Source organism: Scleropages formosus, chromosome 25 (assembly GCF_900964775.1).
Source record: "Scleropages formosus chromosome 25, fSclFor1.1, whole genome shotgun sequence".
NCBI classification, from domain to species: domain Eukaryota; kingdom Metazoa; phylum Chordata; class Actinopteri; order Osteoglossiformes; family Osteoglossidae; genus Scleropages; species Scleropages formosus.
In genome coordinates this window covers 13,295,140-13,311,583 of record NC_041830.1, presented here as the reverse complement: position 1 = coordinate 13,311,583, position 16,444 = coordinate 13,295,140, and the positions used below count along the sequence as shown (strand labels likewise).

The 16,444-nt window shown below is 44.7% G+C and overlaps 1 protein-coding gene across 1 annotated transcript in view; it reads left to right on the top strand.

Annotated features, from left to right (window-relative positions):
* Window positions 1–188: 188 nt before the first annotated feature.
* The window catches only part of LOC108921607 (ras-related protein Rab-6B-like), a 49,935-nt gene continuing 33,679 nt past the window's right edge, over window positions 189–16,444 (top strand). The window contains exon 1 of the mRNA XM_018731132.2: window positions 189–548. Within this exon, the coding sequence (XP_018586648.1) occupies window positions 479–548 (70 nt within the window). The 5' untranslated portion in view covers window positions 189–478. The remainder of the gene's footprint in view (window positions 549–16,444) is intronic.

The following is a 16,444-nucleotide window of genomic DNA, read 5'->3' as shown; positions in this document are numbered from 1 at the left end:
CCAGAAAGTGAAAACTTAGGGTGACCGTTACGGTCTGTTATAACCGAACGAAATGACAAACCCGGGTGAATTTCTCCTGTACTGCGGACTGACATGTGATATAAAATGTGAGTGAAACGGGACATTTCTTGTTCAGAAAGTGTCCTTTCACTTGTTCGTACAAAAGGGGTAAGGTGAGGCGAAAATTTGCCGTTTTCTAAATTTGCCCCGTCCGCCTTCGGTTGAGCGCCTCGCGCCGGGCGGCCGTGCCGGTGACGTCATCCGCGGCGGTGGGCGCGCGAGGCTGGAGAGAGAGGGAGGGCGAGCGAGCGAGCGAGGGAGGAGAGAGAAGAGGCCGCGCGTGCGCAATTGCGCAGCCTCCCCCGCCGCTGACAGACGCGCAGGCTCGCGCATCCCGCATCTCGCATCCGCCGCAAACGCACCTGAACCGGGAAGGAGACGCAGGAAAAAAGACAACAAAAACAAGACATCCCCGAACATGTCTGTGGGTAGCGACTTCGGGAACCCTTTAAGGAAATTCAAACTCGTGTTTCTGGGGGAGCAGAGCGGTAAGAGCCCATCGATTTGTATTTGTATTAATTGATGATCGGAATTTTCATTACGACTAGTAGTAGTAAACCTGCTGCGGTGACTTGGCTGCTGGAATTCATTACATTGAAAAAATAGGGTCTGTGTAAAATGACAGCTTCGTGGAAAGGTACTTTTGCCTTTAATTGTATGAACAAAATGGCACTTAAGTTTTTTTTAAAATTTGCTTTTAATTTAATATTTTGCATTTTTGGAATTTGATTAGTCATGAATCAATTGCAGCACAGTACACTTCCGTAAAGCTCAAGTTCTAGACCTTTTTTGTCATAATAATTTACTATGATATGAAAAGGCGCCGGTGCTAAATAAAAACCTATTTTTACTCCAAAAACGGGAGTTTTAACTGTTTCTTTTTTTTTTTTTTTTTGTTTTTATCAATTGTCGGAAACAGTTGCGTGTCACTGTTTCCATGGGATTTTTGCGCAGCCCAGTAGAGACCCACCTTAATCTTTATTCCATTATAATGGGTTTGGCTGCCTTGGTCTGTCTTGTTTTGTGTGCAAAACCTAGAATAAATGACAAATAAATGAATAAACAAACAAACGAATGGTCCCCAGTGTGTGGAGACACGCCCAGGTTGCCAGTGTCTCCTGTAACTTGTTCAAGCTGCAGTCTTGCCTGTCTCATTGCTTTCATGTGCATTGTGCCTCTAACTTTATATTTTCACACCAGAAGCCCTGGGCAATAGACAGAGAAGGCATAAAAATATATATATGTGTGTGTGTGTGTGGGTGTTATGGAAAAGTGTTAACTATGACTTTCACTGCTGTAACTGTACTTGTCCCGTATTACTCCTTTATGATTTGATCATATGCGTTGAAACCTCGGGGTTTTGCAGCCGTGGGATGAGTTTTATTCCAACACCATGTCAGTGTGCAGAATTGCCGCTGTGTGATCTTATTCTGATTCACAGCTCTGGAAGCAGGCAGCGTCGATGTGCTTCGGAAAGCTCGGCTCCCTCCCCGGAGAGGCGAATGGCTGGCTTATTTTGTCTTTTGTCATCTGTCCTCTAAATCCAATAGGGGCGTTGAGGGGGAAAGCTGTCTCCTCGTTGCCAGGACAGTGCGGCTCTTTGCCCTCCCAGTCTTGGGGGGGAGCGGGGGGCGGGGATGGTCTGTCCATCCTCAGGCAGACCGAAAGCAGTTCCTTGGTAATGTCTGTAGGTGGTTTTCAGGTCAAGTAATCTGCACTGTTGATCGATTCTTTCCATCTCCTCATTTAAAGGTGCACTACTTTGTAATGCGCTGTGGCTGTGACGTGAAGGTTCTTAAAATCCTTGTGAGCCATGAAGCTCTTGGCTACGTCATTGTTTTCTTGTGGAGATGAGTCGGGCACCGCTGCTTGCTTGATGCGGATGGCTTAAGAGTGGTGGAGAGTACGGAAGACACGTACACGTGGGGCACCCCTTAAAAACACAGGCTCGTGGAATATCAAGATGTTGGATCATTAAAAGTCATACAGTGTTTGATGAGTATGGTAAACAAAAGACTTTTGACTTTTAGTATATAATGCTTCCTTGCAAGATCATGTCACATAGCCACTAAATTGTGTCTACAAGATTAAAAAATTGACCTTGGGCAAAATAGCTTATGCCATTTTAATTTGGCTTCAGCCAAGACTTAAAATCATTAAGACCATGAGCTTGTCACTTTTAAAGGTGCATGTCTAGATATGGTGAGTGCTGTGAAAAGCCAAGTGAAGCTCTGCTTTAATGTTTTGTGCAAAGGGATATGCCTCTATTTTTAATGGCTGTCGAAGGGATGAAGAATTTATGCATCTTTGAGTGACTGTCTTACAATATGCATCATGCCATCTCGTAGCAAATGTGCACATTTCCCTTTGCAACATCCCTGTATTAGTCACAATGTTTTGTAAGGGAGAGGAGTTACGGTGTTTACATTCTGGCAAGACCATAATCAGAGTTAAATCTTGTTCAATGCTGAGATCTCCCAAGACTAAGCCATTTATTTTTGTCCACTCAAGAGGACATATATTTTATATGTGTCTCTTCCTAGCTGCGTATGCTACGGTGATGAATCCTAATTCGTCTTATGGAGGATATTCTGTGCTTTTAAATGATAATTCATGTTTTAGGGTGGTGCTTGTCAACTAATTGTAGAAGTATATACAGAAACATTTTTTTTTGATTGATCTCAGGAGCATATTATAAAAAATCAAACCAGGAACATATATAAAGGCTTGTGGGCCACACTTTTAGTTATGAAATAGTTAATCCTATCATCTACTGGTCACTTTCACCTCTCAAGGCTTGTAAGAGCACTGGGCAGCGTACGTGCGTTCACTGCCTGTCTAATGATTAATGCTTCACCAGGAAATTGTATTAATTTAAACCTTGAAGACAGTCTGTTTTTTTTTTTCAAGGCCAGTGAGTGAGCATACAAAATAATTTCAGGGGATTTTTAAAAAATTTTTTTATTGTCTGAACCAAGGCTAAGCTAGTGAATGCCTACTTTATCCTACCAGTGCATTTCTCTTGGCACCTATGCCTGGGTATGCGATTGCAGACTTTCTGTAATTACTTTATATTATGTTTTATTTTTGCAGCATCATTTTTGCACATTATTTATCCAGATTGAACCCTCATTGCACAATTTAAAATATCCACCACCTTAGCCACCAAATGGCGGTGTCCTGGGAGAGGCTGGGAAAAGGCTGGGGTCCAGGCTCACCAGCTGACAGTGGGGGGACCATGAGTTGCCTGCTTGCATCTCCTGCCAAACATCCACCCTCATCACCACCACCACCACCTTGGCATCAACAAAGCCAGTGTGCTGATTTCTACTCACCTTCCCATCTATTACCATGATTACTGTACTGTATTAGTAACTAACATTAACCACAGTGTTTGCTTAAATGAAAAAGGTGACAACTGTGTGTGTGTGTGTGTGTGTGTGTGTGTGTGTGTGTCTATACGCATTTAACTAATATGAGCTCGAAGGACACAGACCTTCTTCGGATAAATAGCAGTTTTAGAGCTGCTTGGGAACTTGGCAAATACGTTGCCCTCGGTTATAAAGGCAACGTTCCCAGATGCTGCAGAGGATAGAGACAGAACCCGACTTGACAGCTCCTGTGAAATGTGCGAGACGGTTTGCGGCTCTGGAGGTTCTTTCAGTGGTCATGACTCCGGAGGAGGTCCGATGACTTGGCCCTAGGTGGCATCGGAGGCGTTGGAGTCGTTGTCCGTGGTGCTGATCTCCCAGCCTGCAGCGGTAGCCCTGCCAATTTAAGTGCATATGTTTAACAAGGCAGGAGGAGGCCAGTCATCCTGGCAGAGGAGACATGTAATTACAGAAACGAGCTGGACCGGGTCAACGCGGCGAAGGCAGTGTATTATCACAGAATAAATAGCCGACAGCAGGGCACCTCTCAGACTGGGGCACCTAGAGACAGAACGGCCAACGCCCTCCTGCTCTGATTGGCTGCACGGACAGGTCTCTCTTCCTTGCTCCCTTCTCTCTCTCTCTCTCTCTCTCTCTCTCTTTTCCTCTCTCCCGGGTGTGTCCTGTAATTGCAGCTGGTGTTCATGCAGCCGTGAATCCGCGACAGGTCCGATGCCATCATTTATTGATGGCGAAGACGCAGAGAGGCTCCGGCCTTGGGGAGCTGGCCGGGCCCACAGCGGGAGCAGAGGGACACGGCCCCGTTGCTTCGTGGTCGTCTGGCTGCTAATCAGCATCGCGGCAGGAGTCTTTTGTGGGGCTTTTCAGATCAGCTCAAAAAAAAAAATCATCTTCCTCCAAAAGATAAGGTGACACAATGGTGGAACTGGAGCTTTCGTTATCCCCTGTGACCTGAGCGTTGTCTGATGGTTTTTCTAAACTCGTACAGCACGTGGAGTCCTGGGACGTCAGTATTTTAAACCCCATATTCCTCGTTTTTCTTTCCTTTAGCATCGGAAAAAGTGATATTGTTGTGGACATCTAATGAGGAAACGTGGCTCGGTGTTTAATGAAACCGTGACCTCCTATCTTTAACTAATTTGCATACCGAAACGATAACATTTGTACGGATTGCCGGTTGTTTTGGTAAACACCCCCCTTGTACCGTATCCGTGTGTGGCGTGTGCGCATAGCCCCCCCATGGCCACCACTGAGGAGTGAGAGATATTTCAGGCTGCAAAGGCGTCCCTGCGAACACCCACTAAAGTGCGATATAACACACAGCTGCTCCACCAGGACAAAATCGGTGGCAGGAATTCAAGGAAAAGTAAGGCCTAACAGGCACAAGATGCAATGGTGGCGTGTGGCTGGGTTGGGGTTGGGCTTGGGGTTGGAGACAGCAGCTGATTCACAGCCTGGCTCCTGCATCGGGGGCTTATGGCGGCACGAAAACTCGGACGGCTGCGTCCACCAAAGGGGCAGCCGGCGAAGAGCAAAACCGGAGGGTTCAAGGCCCACTGGGAGGGTCCCTCTTATTAAGGTTCACACACTAACCGATGGGGCTACGTGTCTGGGGATACTTCCCTTCATCTTTTGAGCTTCATGACAGTAGAAGACAGATGAGGGGTTAGGACTGTTCCTAGCAATAAAGAAAACCTGGGTTTGAATCCCTACTCTTCCTGTAGTGTCCTTGATCAAGATACCTACCATGACTAATAATACTTATCTGGCTCTATAAATGGGTAAATGAATTTTGCATGGTTTGGTATGTAAGTTGCTTTGGAGAAAAGCACCAGCTAAGTGAATACATAGGCAATAATCCAAAGTGTTTGGCGACGTAATTGCACCAGGTGACCCGTGTGAGCGGCCGTTTTTCATTTTGGTGGTCCTCTGAACAGCGCACGGTGTCACCCATCGAAAATACCGTTGCTACCTCCGGAGTGTTTTTATATTTACGTATTTCCTCAAAAGTGACATCCTGAAGCTTATGTGACAGCCGTACGTATAGTGTCGTTCCTGTGAAGGCTTTTCACGTTAAGATGCTACTGAACCGCAAAATGACATAATTCCTCAACGGTTTTGACCCGACAAGTTCATATCGTAGCGGTTGGAGCTGCTGCTTTTAGATCCAAAGGGTTCAGGTTCAGATCCTGCCTGCTGCTATAGTGCCTTTGAGTAGGATACTAGCTTATTAAAAATTACCAAGCTTTATAAGTGGGTAAATAACATTGTCAGTTGCTTTGGAGAAAAGTGTCAGCTAAATGAATGAATGGAAGCAACTGGTTATGACTCCCTAACCCTTAATACCCATTTGCTATGATGGAATTAACCCATGACAAACATCCCAGATACTGCCTGGAAAAATCCAAACACGGTAATCTGTTTTTGTGTCTCTCATCCAATTTCTGCCATAATGAGTCCAAAACCTGCAATCCGAGATACACAACCTATGCCTGGGAACGATTTAATTAAATATCAGTGGCAACGTTTAGGTGAGTTAAGGGGGTTAACGGCCTGGATTAACAAAATAGCCATACGCTTTGAAGCTCGGAATGCACTGATGCTGTAACGGCTCATAAGTGGGATGCTGGCGTGTGGCAGAGGAACTTAGCAGGAGCTGCGGGGTTAGACAGGGACGCTGTAGCTGCCGCAGAAGATGGGGATATTAGTTCAAAATGAAAAGATGACTGAGAGAGCAAATAGAGTATTCCCTGAGATGTGGTCTTCGTGGTAACTGCCAGAGCAACTCCTTCGCCAAGTAAATACTTTACTGGACTCCCGAGCAAAACACACACATACACGCACAATCTGTGTTCTGACCCGGCCTTTTTCTGTGCATTATCAGCATTATCTTTTACGTTGGGGCCTGGAAAGAGTTCTTTAATTATACATCAGCAGTGGTGATGGGTTAAACCGGTCTCTTTCCCTCTGAGCGCAAGACACCCCAGGCATTGAATAGCTGCTCCTCTTTGCTGGGTTCCCCTTCCTGCATCTCTATGAGGTTCCCTAGCAAGCAGGTTCTGCTCACTGCTCAAGAAAAGAGTTTTTTAGACTTGCTAGCGAATATCACCGCACCGATGAAGTGTGTCCGCCTGCTGGAAACTCGTTTCTGTTCACAGTGCATCACGATGTCGACAAGTTAGGTCAGGAAATAATGCGCCACACCCTCCCCCAGCGTTCCTGCACATCCTGACTCTGTAGGACACTTGTAAGTTGCTCTGCCTTCACTCTTCTGTCCTCTTTCTCCCATGTAAGTATTGCCCCCGGGCTCGCGTGTACTCAAACTTTTGACTGGTACCATGGTTGTCAGTGGTAACCTTGGTGACACATCTCTTCCACGCAGTTTTCACCTGTGCTGCGATGCAGACCGACCTCCATCAACACGATTTCGTTCAAACGAGAGGGCGGCTCGCCCGCAAACCTTGGACCTGATCAGTAAACCAAATAATCTGCTCAATTTGCGACGGAGCCATAACCTCATTTTTTGATTAGGCGGAACATGACCGAATGGAATTTGCCAGTATAACTGGGAAATGTTGCTGATAATGGAGTTAATAGATCTTGGTATGAAAAGAAAAATCTGTGTAAGATAATCCGCTCCTCTGCTGTTCTCGCACATCGGCAAACAATTTCTGTGCAGTTTGAAGGGGAAAAAAAATCAATAGCTTTGCAATTTGTTATGTGCCACGTTGAATAACTGAAAAAGAGGGGTGGATCTGCAATGAGTGGACCAATGTAATATTTTCGGTGAACTCATTTGATATCCTTCCCCTCTTCTGGTCCTTTCTCTTTGTATATTATATTACTCAGTTGCTTAATAGATGCTTTTATCTAGAGTGACATACAAACCAAATGGTCTTTTTTGTGCTTTTTAAGCAGCATCACTCGCACAGTTCCTTGACTTGTTAATATTTGGTAATTCAGACAGAATTAGACTTGGATAGCACCTTTTATACGTGCTTTTTTCATGAATTTCATTCTGTGATTTAGTTCGTTATTTAAATTTTACATGCAAATCATCATTTCACATGCACAGTTTTTGTTGCTGGTGATGTTTGCCTCTTTGCTGTTGCAGTAACCTTGAGCGGAGACTTCACAATTTCCCGTCGGAAAACAAAATATATTCAAATGTCAAGTGCCTGATAAACCATATAGGAGGAAGAAGCTCTGTGAAATTGATTGCAGTTGTTTTTTTGTTTTTTTTTTTTTGAATCTCCATTCCTAACTCCATCACCATTGATCACAGGACCTGTTTCTCCACATTATAGCGAGATGGGGACTGAATCAAAGATGCACCCCGATGAATGTACGGATTCCATCACCGCGTGAACGAAAATCTTCAGTGCGACACGTGGCATGAACTAAATTTGCTTACGGTGCTTCTCCCGAACGTGGCATAAATTAAAAATAGGAGATCGACACACTTGCTACATGGACTTGTACCAATGGAGGGGCACAGGATTCCAACGCTTTCACCGTATGGAATTATAACTGGTAAAATGTGTCTACCATGCGAGCGCATCAATAAAAAATGACTTCATTAGCATTATTTATTACTGCTAAACTCTGTTCTCGGTGTCTGTTGCAAAGGCATGGTGTGATTTCGATGCTCATGGAATAAAAATGTGGCCCAAAATGTGCTGATTCAGCATTGGACTGACCTATAAAACTGGTATTTCATAGCTGAACACAGCTCTGTATCCTTTCTTGGCGATGGTTTCCTGTGTAAAATTATATATGAATACAAAAGCAAACAAAGGATGAACAGCTTCCAAAACGTGAATTCATTTCGTTCATAAGAGCTCGGAATCATTTGGATGATCGCGTTTCCTTATTTCTTTAATCTGAAGAAATAATAATCTAATTGTATTTTCCCCATATTTCACACTAAGTAGTAATGAGCGACAATCAGAGGTTGTAAGCCAAGACGGTCCATTTCTTTTCACCATATTGTCTTTTGTTCTCCACGTGCATCCAACTCCGCCTTTTTAATATCGATAAGCGTTAAAAGCGAAAAATCTGAAGGGAAGCTCGTGCTATTCGGACAATTAAAATATTGATTATATAACCCCCACTCCCACACTTTAATGTGGCAAACTGAGAAAAGTGCAACACTGGGGAAAATACCTGGTCAGTAAATTTCAGCGGGCGACACCGGTCTCATTGACTCGCCGTGTACGGCCGTCACAGAGCGATCGCAGCGCTGATATTTTCTGCATTTTTATCGCCGCACCCTCTTTATTTACGGTTGCGCAGTTGACCGCCGCAGTCGATTACCGAACCCTGACGCCGGTTATTCACATATTAATGCGTCCATCTGTGCCATTAAGTGAGCGGGACCAGCCCGGAGCGAAATGCATAAGCGTGTTGTGTTCGTTGGCGGAAACGGTGGAGTGTGTGTGCTAAGGCACGTAACGGGCCCTCGGCGTTAGTCAGCACTTTTTATAATGGGCCCGAGAAGGACCCGGTGGAGGCCTGTGGTGATGCCCCCCTCTGCATGCTGGGATTACTGGCGTTGCCCTGATAGCCAGTTCTCCTTAAGGACGGCTGAGCCGAGGAACCAGCGCCCGCCCGTGTTCCTGGACATTCTTACGTAATTACATGGGAAGGCAATTTAGTTGTGACTGAATGGCAAATCTTGTACTTGTTCAGCATATCATTTAGTGCAGTGTCCTTATGAGTCGGTGCATGTGGATTTTTTTTTTTTTTTTTTCCCCCATTTTGCTGCCCTGGGAATAGACAGGGAGGAGAGACGCCATGAAGACGTGAGGAGTTTTTTTGCTCGTGGACATCCAGCAAGGATTCTGGGAGTTGGGAGTGTGTGCGTAACTGGGCTCTGTTTCTTCTTCGAGGAGCTGGACTACATCTAAAGATAACTTTAAGTCTCCTTCATTTCACATCTCATTGCACTCATCCGCAGCGCTCCTCTCTGGCTCCGGCGAAGAAGCAGGCAGTGACCGTCCCTCAGCAGCTATTGCTATTGATCGAGCGGCCGGCCAGTAATGGGGAGTAATTGATCATAAGCTCCGGCATAAAGCCCATCGCCGGCCTTGGGGGCTAACATGGGATGGATTGCTGCTCTCTCAGCCCACCAGCTGTGCTTGAGGCTACGCTGTGACAGGCCCACTTGAGTCACATGGGTATGTCTTGGCCAGTCAGATGCCAGTGAGCTCACGTTCCACCTTTCTGCGTGTGGTAAAGGTGAGGTAAAGTGCAATTTATAGGTATTCCGACATAACAACACCTGCTGAATACACAATGTCCTCAGACTTTAAAAACACACAGTTACAGTGAAGATTCCTGTTCACATTTTCTATAGGTCAACATCAGTATGATTCTCAGCGGGGGAATTTGGTCAGATGTGCAATAAATTCAGTGCTGCATAGCATTACTGAAGGAAGACAGTGAAAATATGGCAGGCAGGGAAAATAGTGTATTGAATGTTCTTATGAAGAGTGCGTATTCGCTGTGGGTGGCCAGGGCCTGTACTGTGTGATGGTGTGATTGATGGCCGCTGCATTTTCACACCGTGTGGGAACATCTCTTTCAAGCACCTTCTGTTTCTTCTTACATATTATAGTTATGTTACTGTAAAATTAGCTTCACTGAATCTCAGATTAAGTGATTTTCTCAGATTGGCTTCATACCTGTAGTGGTTGTTGGGCTTCGGGGTGGTATTATCTTGAACTTCCATTCCACCAGTAGACTCCACCACACCGATGGAAATCCAGGCAACTCGGCTGGATCGAATGTTCGTCGGATTCCAGTGCTGAAGACTCATCGAATCAAAGAATTTCGCATAAGTCTTTCAAATTTAATTTCTCCTCGTACACTTTCCTCCTGAGACACCCAATTTAAGTTCACGTGAAACACATATGTTCTGTCATGACTGAGGGCTTTGGTCACTTTTCATCCTGTTTCAGAGAACCTAAGGTGTCCATTGATCGAGATGACAGCTGCCGTAAGATCTGACTGCTTCCGTGTTCATGCGCTACAGATGCTAAAGGGGTTCAAACGCTGTCATGGATGGAAGAAGCTGGGATTGGTGGATCCCAGAAGAACCTGCTCACCACTGCTCTCTCTCAGATGACCACGACCGGGAAGAGCTGTGGTCCATTTCGGACCACCGTCAGTCTAGGAGGCACCTGTCTCCAAATTTGTTCATGTGGTTCTGACACCAAACAGGCTGAAGATGCCACACTTGCCGCAATCACTCGTTCGGACTCCTTTGTTTACTAGAAGAGTCTGCTAGTTCCCCAACAGCTCAGCAGTTTGTGCTCCTCCGCCATGGGACCCCTGCAGGATATTACCTACTCTTTAGAACCTCGATGGGCGTCATCTTTCATTCCAAATGATAATCCAATTAGAACCCCCTCCTCAGCGCAAGAAGATGAGGCAATTACCAGGAGGAAGGACTAACAAGGCATTCAGTTGTGTTCAGTGTGACACTTTTACATCCATTGTTTATAAGGCAGGAACTTTTGCAGAGCAAAGCACTTGGCCTTTTCATGACCATGTTCTTCACTCGAACTTGGCTGTATTTGGCCAAGTTAAAATATGGAGATAATGCTTTTTTGAAAGTGATGAGCAATTTTGTGCTATTTTGAAAGGGAACTGTGGTATGTTGGAGGAACCTACTGGGATGTGGACCCCTACTGTAATGCCTGGAGGGTCTCGTGTTTTGCTGCGAGGGGGTCGAGGACCTCTGGTTAGCTAAAAATGATCACTGAGGAATGGCATCATAGGTCAAAAGAAATGAAACCTGAGTTCAGTTTATATTGTGTGAAAGCACTCTGTATGCATTTATTTATTGGGTTCGTAGTGCATCGTTTTTGCTTTGTCTCGTTTCGCTACTGCATGTGCCAGTTTGAAACGTTAAGCAAATGAAGGAACGATGGGTTTCACTTATAAAACCCAACAGTCTTTTCTCTGTGTGGAGTTAATACATTCAACCAGCTATTGAAGGTGATTGCTCATATTAATTTTAAGGGGCAGATTTTAAATTGAAGTTTTGGCAAAATACTGTGTTTAACATCCATGTGCCTGAGGTCTAAAAGTAGTCTGCCTGGGGTGAAGGATCCTGGTTGCGGTTTATCCTTACCGGTCACCAGCACTGCGACATTCTGTCTACGGTCCAAGTGGAGAGATTGAGTGAGTTGGGCAGTTTTAGCCTGGTGTGTTTCTGCTGACACCCTTTGGGCCACTGGGATGGCGGCATTCCTAGAGTCTTCCCCGGAGCGCATCTTGAACCGAGACCGGGTGAGCTCCTGACCTCTCCAGGCTGACTTCTGATCCCAGGGAGAGGTGGGCGATTGATGGATGCAAGGCTGACACGTGGCCCAAGGCCTCGTGGGATGGGAAGTGGTGACGGCTACTGCGGAGGAATCATCCCGATCAGAAAGTCCTGGAGAATGGGACAGGGAGTCCAATCCCATGAGATGTGGAAGATGAGAGAAGAGTTTAGACCAGGGATTCTTAACCTTTTCTCGACCACGGAGCCCTTTAAGAACGTGACGAAAGCCAAAGACTCCTCCATGAATAAAGGTAGAGGAAAATATTGCACTAAATTTACTCAACTTACCTTCATGTAGAATTATATCATTACTGTTAACAGCATAATAATATTTTTATTTTATTTTGAACTTTTATTTTGTTAGACTGTCATTTTTGACACAAGCCTGTGTTTCCTGGATGTCCCGAAACCCATTCATGGATTCCTATGGGCTCCTGGTTAAGAACCCTTGGCTGAAAGGAAGGCGATATGGGGACCTGACAGCAGTGAGGAGTTGCATTGTGGGTAGTACACGGCTTTGTACCCTGTTTAATGTGGCTCAACAGGTATTGAAATAGATTTCCTTCTGTAACCCTTCCTAAGGTGATAACAGAAATTTGAACCAAACTCCGACCGGAAACTTAAAAAATAAAACTCCAATGTTCTGCGTTGTATGTTCTGCCATTTATTGTGCCCAGCAGCATCCAGATTGCATGGCAGGATTTCATTATCAGGCCCACGAAGGAGATAAATAAAGCGTGGCTGATTGAAAATAAAATGCGAAGGCAGCTTTTCATCGCCGCGTTCAGGGGAGGCCCACGCTGGAACATCGGTGAGGCGGACGTCCTTGACGTTTATCTGTTGAAGCGCTCCAGGCCGCCGACTCCCGTGGTGTGTTTCAGCGCTCTGTTGTGTAATGTTGCGCATGCACACACCTCTCTTAAAGAAAATTAAAAGTGATGCACTTTTCCATATTACTTGTAAATATTAGTCTACAGGACACTGTACTGTGAGGGGAGGATATCATTAGTATCCTTTCCGATATTTTCTGCATGCACGAGTTTGATATTCACTACGTTTATTATATAGAATAAGGCTTCTGATGTAATTGCTGTGTTTTCTTCATCGGTATTATCTTTATAGCTGGCAGTTTGTCTGTTTTAACATTTGTGGAGAACAGTGTTTGGTTCCGAAAGCGTATTCGGTTTAATATAGGAAAGGAATATAAAAGAGTCAATAAAAATAATTTATGTGTCTTATACCACCATGGTGAATGCAGTATGCTTTCCAAGAACAAAAAGGGTCTGTCCATCATCTAAGATTACTCTTAATAAAAGATAACAGGTACAGAATACAGATGGCTGCAATAAATATATTAAATGGACCCGAAGAGTGGTATTATATTTCATACGTACCTCACAGAGTCATAGACATACCCCTCCATGTATCTCTTAGGGACTAGAGGCAAAACAAGAAAGTATTTCCGAAGATACAGCTTTTTTCATATATTAAATCTCGCTTGAACCAGGAGCCGTCTGAACTGCGGCGGCATCCATTTCATTTGCCTCCTGCCACCTCCACAAAGAGCGATCGTGATCTTCTGAAGGTAGAGGTTATACGAAGGGGGTTGTGCTCTATGTTTTAAGGCCAAGCTTCCTCACTGTCCCTCTCCCACCTGCACAGACACACGCACGAGCTGTATATGAGCCGTCGTCAGATATGAGCCAAATCTAATTTAACTAATCTATTTTAAACATGACTGCATTTGCTGTCCTCCATCAAACAACCTGGGCTTAGCGGCAGACATATGGTTCATATTCTCCTGCAAAGCAACCAGACACTCTGCAGAGAGCAGTACATTTCAGAGCATTTGTTATTTTTTCAGTGTACGGCTCTGTGTGTGTGTGTGTGTGTGTGTGAATGTTCTGCTTTTATTAGGAGAAAATGTTTATCAAGCAGCAACAGACTACAAATTAAAGGGCCACATGTTCTCTGGTGGCTCTGGAGCGTAAAGGCCGGTGTGACGACAAAGGGAATTTAAATTCTTCACTGGAATCTGTGTGTTGCTTGAGAAATTGAGATTATCGGTGAACTGTATCATTGTATAAAATCCATCATCTCGTATTTCACCTGTGATTGAGTTATGTTATTGTTTTTCACGATGACGATCGAGCGCTCTACCTGTCTCTGCTTTGGCTGGTGCTGAACGGTGTGTGTTATGTCAGCGTAAAGGTGACGACACACACGTGTCCAGAGAGCTGGACCCACACTCGCGCCCTAATCCCGGAGCCGTGGAGCAGGAGGAAGACCCTGGTACGGGCCGACAGGAAGTGATGCTGTAGAGTTAGTTAAAAAGTACCACATTTATGCAATTGGTACTATATAAATCTTATACTTTGTGTATTTTAAGGAAATAATTTTGCTTGTGGCAAAATATTTACACGTAAATGTACAGTAGAAAATTGAAGTCGCACTTGAGCCCCACGAACAGCCTTCATGCTTTCATTGATTAAATTGAGCAGGAAGGAAGCAATGTACCAGTAGCAGCCAGCAGGAATTAATCTCAATTTGCTTTCAAATGCAAAAACCCAAATTGACCTCTTTAAAGGATGTAAACACAATCACACTAGCGAAGCCTAAATAAAAAGCCACTTTAGCTCATTAGCCTTCCTTAGCATTCGGCTGGCCGAAAGAGGAGGGATTCTGCGGGGCCCGTCAATCCGCCCATTCTTCCTGCCTTGCTAAAGTAAGCCTGCCTAGCGCTAATCTTTATTAATTGATTTATTTCACAAAAAGGCCCGCTTGCTTCCCCTGCGAGCTGCTGCACTTACGTTCAATTTTCCGACTGAAGGAGGATTACGTCTCCCGCTTAAATGACGTTCGCTGTTATGACAGCATCCATTTTGGATGGAAATGGTTAACCTCTCACCGGAGTGAAAAGGGAGGGAAAATCCGTGAAATGTCTTAGAGGAAAGAAAAAAGGTTTGCACATTACGTCTGTTCTGGTTTTTACTAGAGGATTTAAATGTTTTTGTGGTTTTTTTTCCAGTCTCCCTCTAGGGCCTCTGGAAATGTATATAGACCTTTTTGTCTTGGCCATCGAGACAGTAGAAGACCTTGTCATGCTGCACAAAAACATTTTGACATTGTTCGAAAGGGCGTTGAGCCCACTGGTTTCGTGGAGTTTTAAACATGACTGCAGGACAATGACAAAAGAAAAGGCAACATGTCCAACGGGCTGATTCTTCAGCCTTAAGACTCCTTCAGCTTTGAAAACAAGAAAATATTTTCCTCAGGAGATGGAGGTGATTCTGAAGTGATGCATTATGGGAACTATGTGAAGGTTCTCTCTGAGACTCGCCTTTGGACAGAAATATAAAAACATTCAACTTTGCTAAAGTAAAGTCTCAAGGACTCTAGTTAATGGCATGATTATAAAAAGCATAATCAACAAAATTTACATTTATTTTGAGATTTCTGGGTATATTACTATTAGTGGACATGGTTTGGAAACACAAAGTAATTTGAAAAGCTATTTTCATTACTGAATATTTACATTTTAATGCAGTTACTTCTGACCTAAAGTAAGCAATTTTCTATAATTCTTTTTTTTCCCCGGTTTGTTTGGAATGCAGGTGATCCAAACTGGACAGCTGCAGTGACTCATTATGAAATTTACATTATAAAACGGTTTTGGTTCATTTGCCACTGTAATGACTTGATTTGCATTCGCTGCTGAGCGATAAAGATAAGGCCAAAATGGCCTCTGAGCGTTTTCACAGTCGGTGTTTGGCGGAAAAAAAAAAACGAGGCGGAATCAGGCTAGCGCCGTTCTGTCTGTAAAAGTACAGGCCTGTCGGGAGCGCGCCGTGTTTTTTTTTTAACCGTGTAAAGTAAGCGTGTGTCACAGGGCCTTCGTGTGCAGTTCATCCTTGTGCGAGAGCAGGGAAGAAGCCGCCTGAGGCCGCGGGACTCGTACCGACGAGTCCGCAAGCCCCCGAGGCCTTTTTTTTCAGATGTCGACTGACAGACTTTCTCAAGGGGCGGAAGCGTTTCAGATCTCCTCGCAGCTGGTGCTCAGATACCGTCTTTTTTTCAGCGCTTTTGCCGTTAAAAAAACCGCTTAATTACAGATGCCTGGAAAAGCAGAGCGACTGGGAAATTACGGAGCGTATATGATTGTTCAGCGTAGTGCAGTCTGGGGGATGTATACATTTTCAAAGGCCAACATTGGCTTTGTAACGCATGGTGTTGTGGAATTACTCGCTAGTCGTTTGGCGTGTTTTATTCAGTGGCTTTTAGTGGCTTTTTTACCTCATTTTCCATGCAGTGGCATTAATTAGCCTTCTATGTGCGTGAAAGTAATTGATTGGAATCCATCCGCCAAAGGGAACGACCACGTTTGCGTCGTGGCAGCTGACCCTGTTGCGTTGTGGGGTTCGGGACGTTCAGTCAACCTGGTTGAGCAACCCTCCCCTCCCCTGTCTCTCTGCAATAGGGCACTATTTAATTTACCCCAGTCTTCACGCAGGGCCCACGTTGCTGCGGTTTCAAGGGGAAGTTGTGGGAATGGAATGGCGTTCATATTTATATGGTCTTTCCAGATTGGGATCCATAGAGATTCCGATTCTAAACTCTGATTGGCTGTTTTTTCGTTTATAGGTGGGGCTTGCCAGCTGCT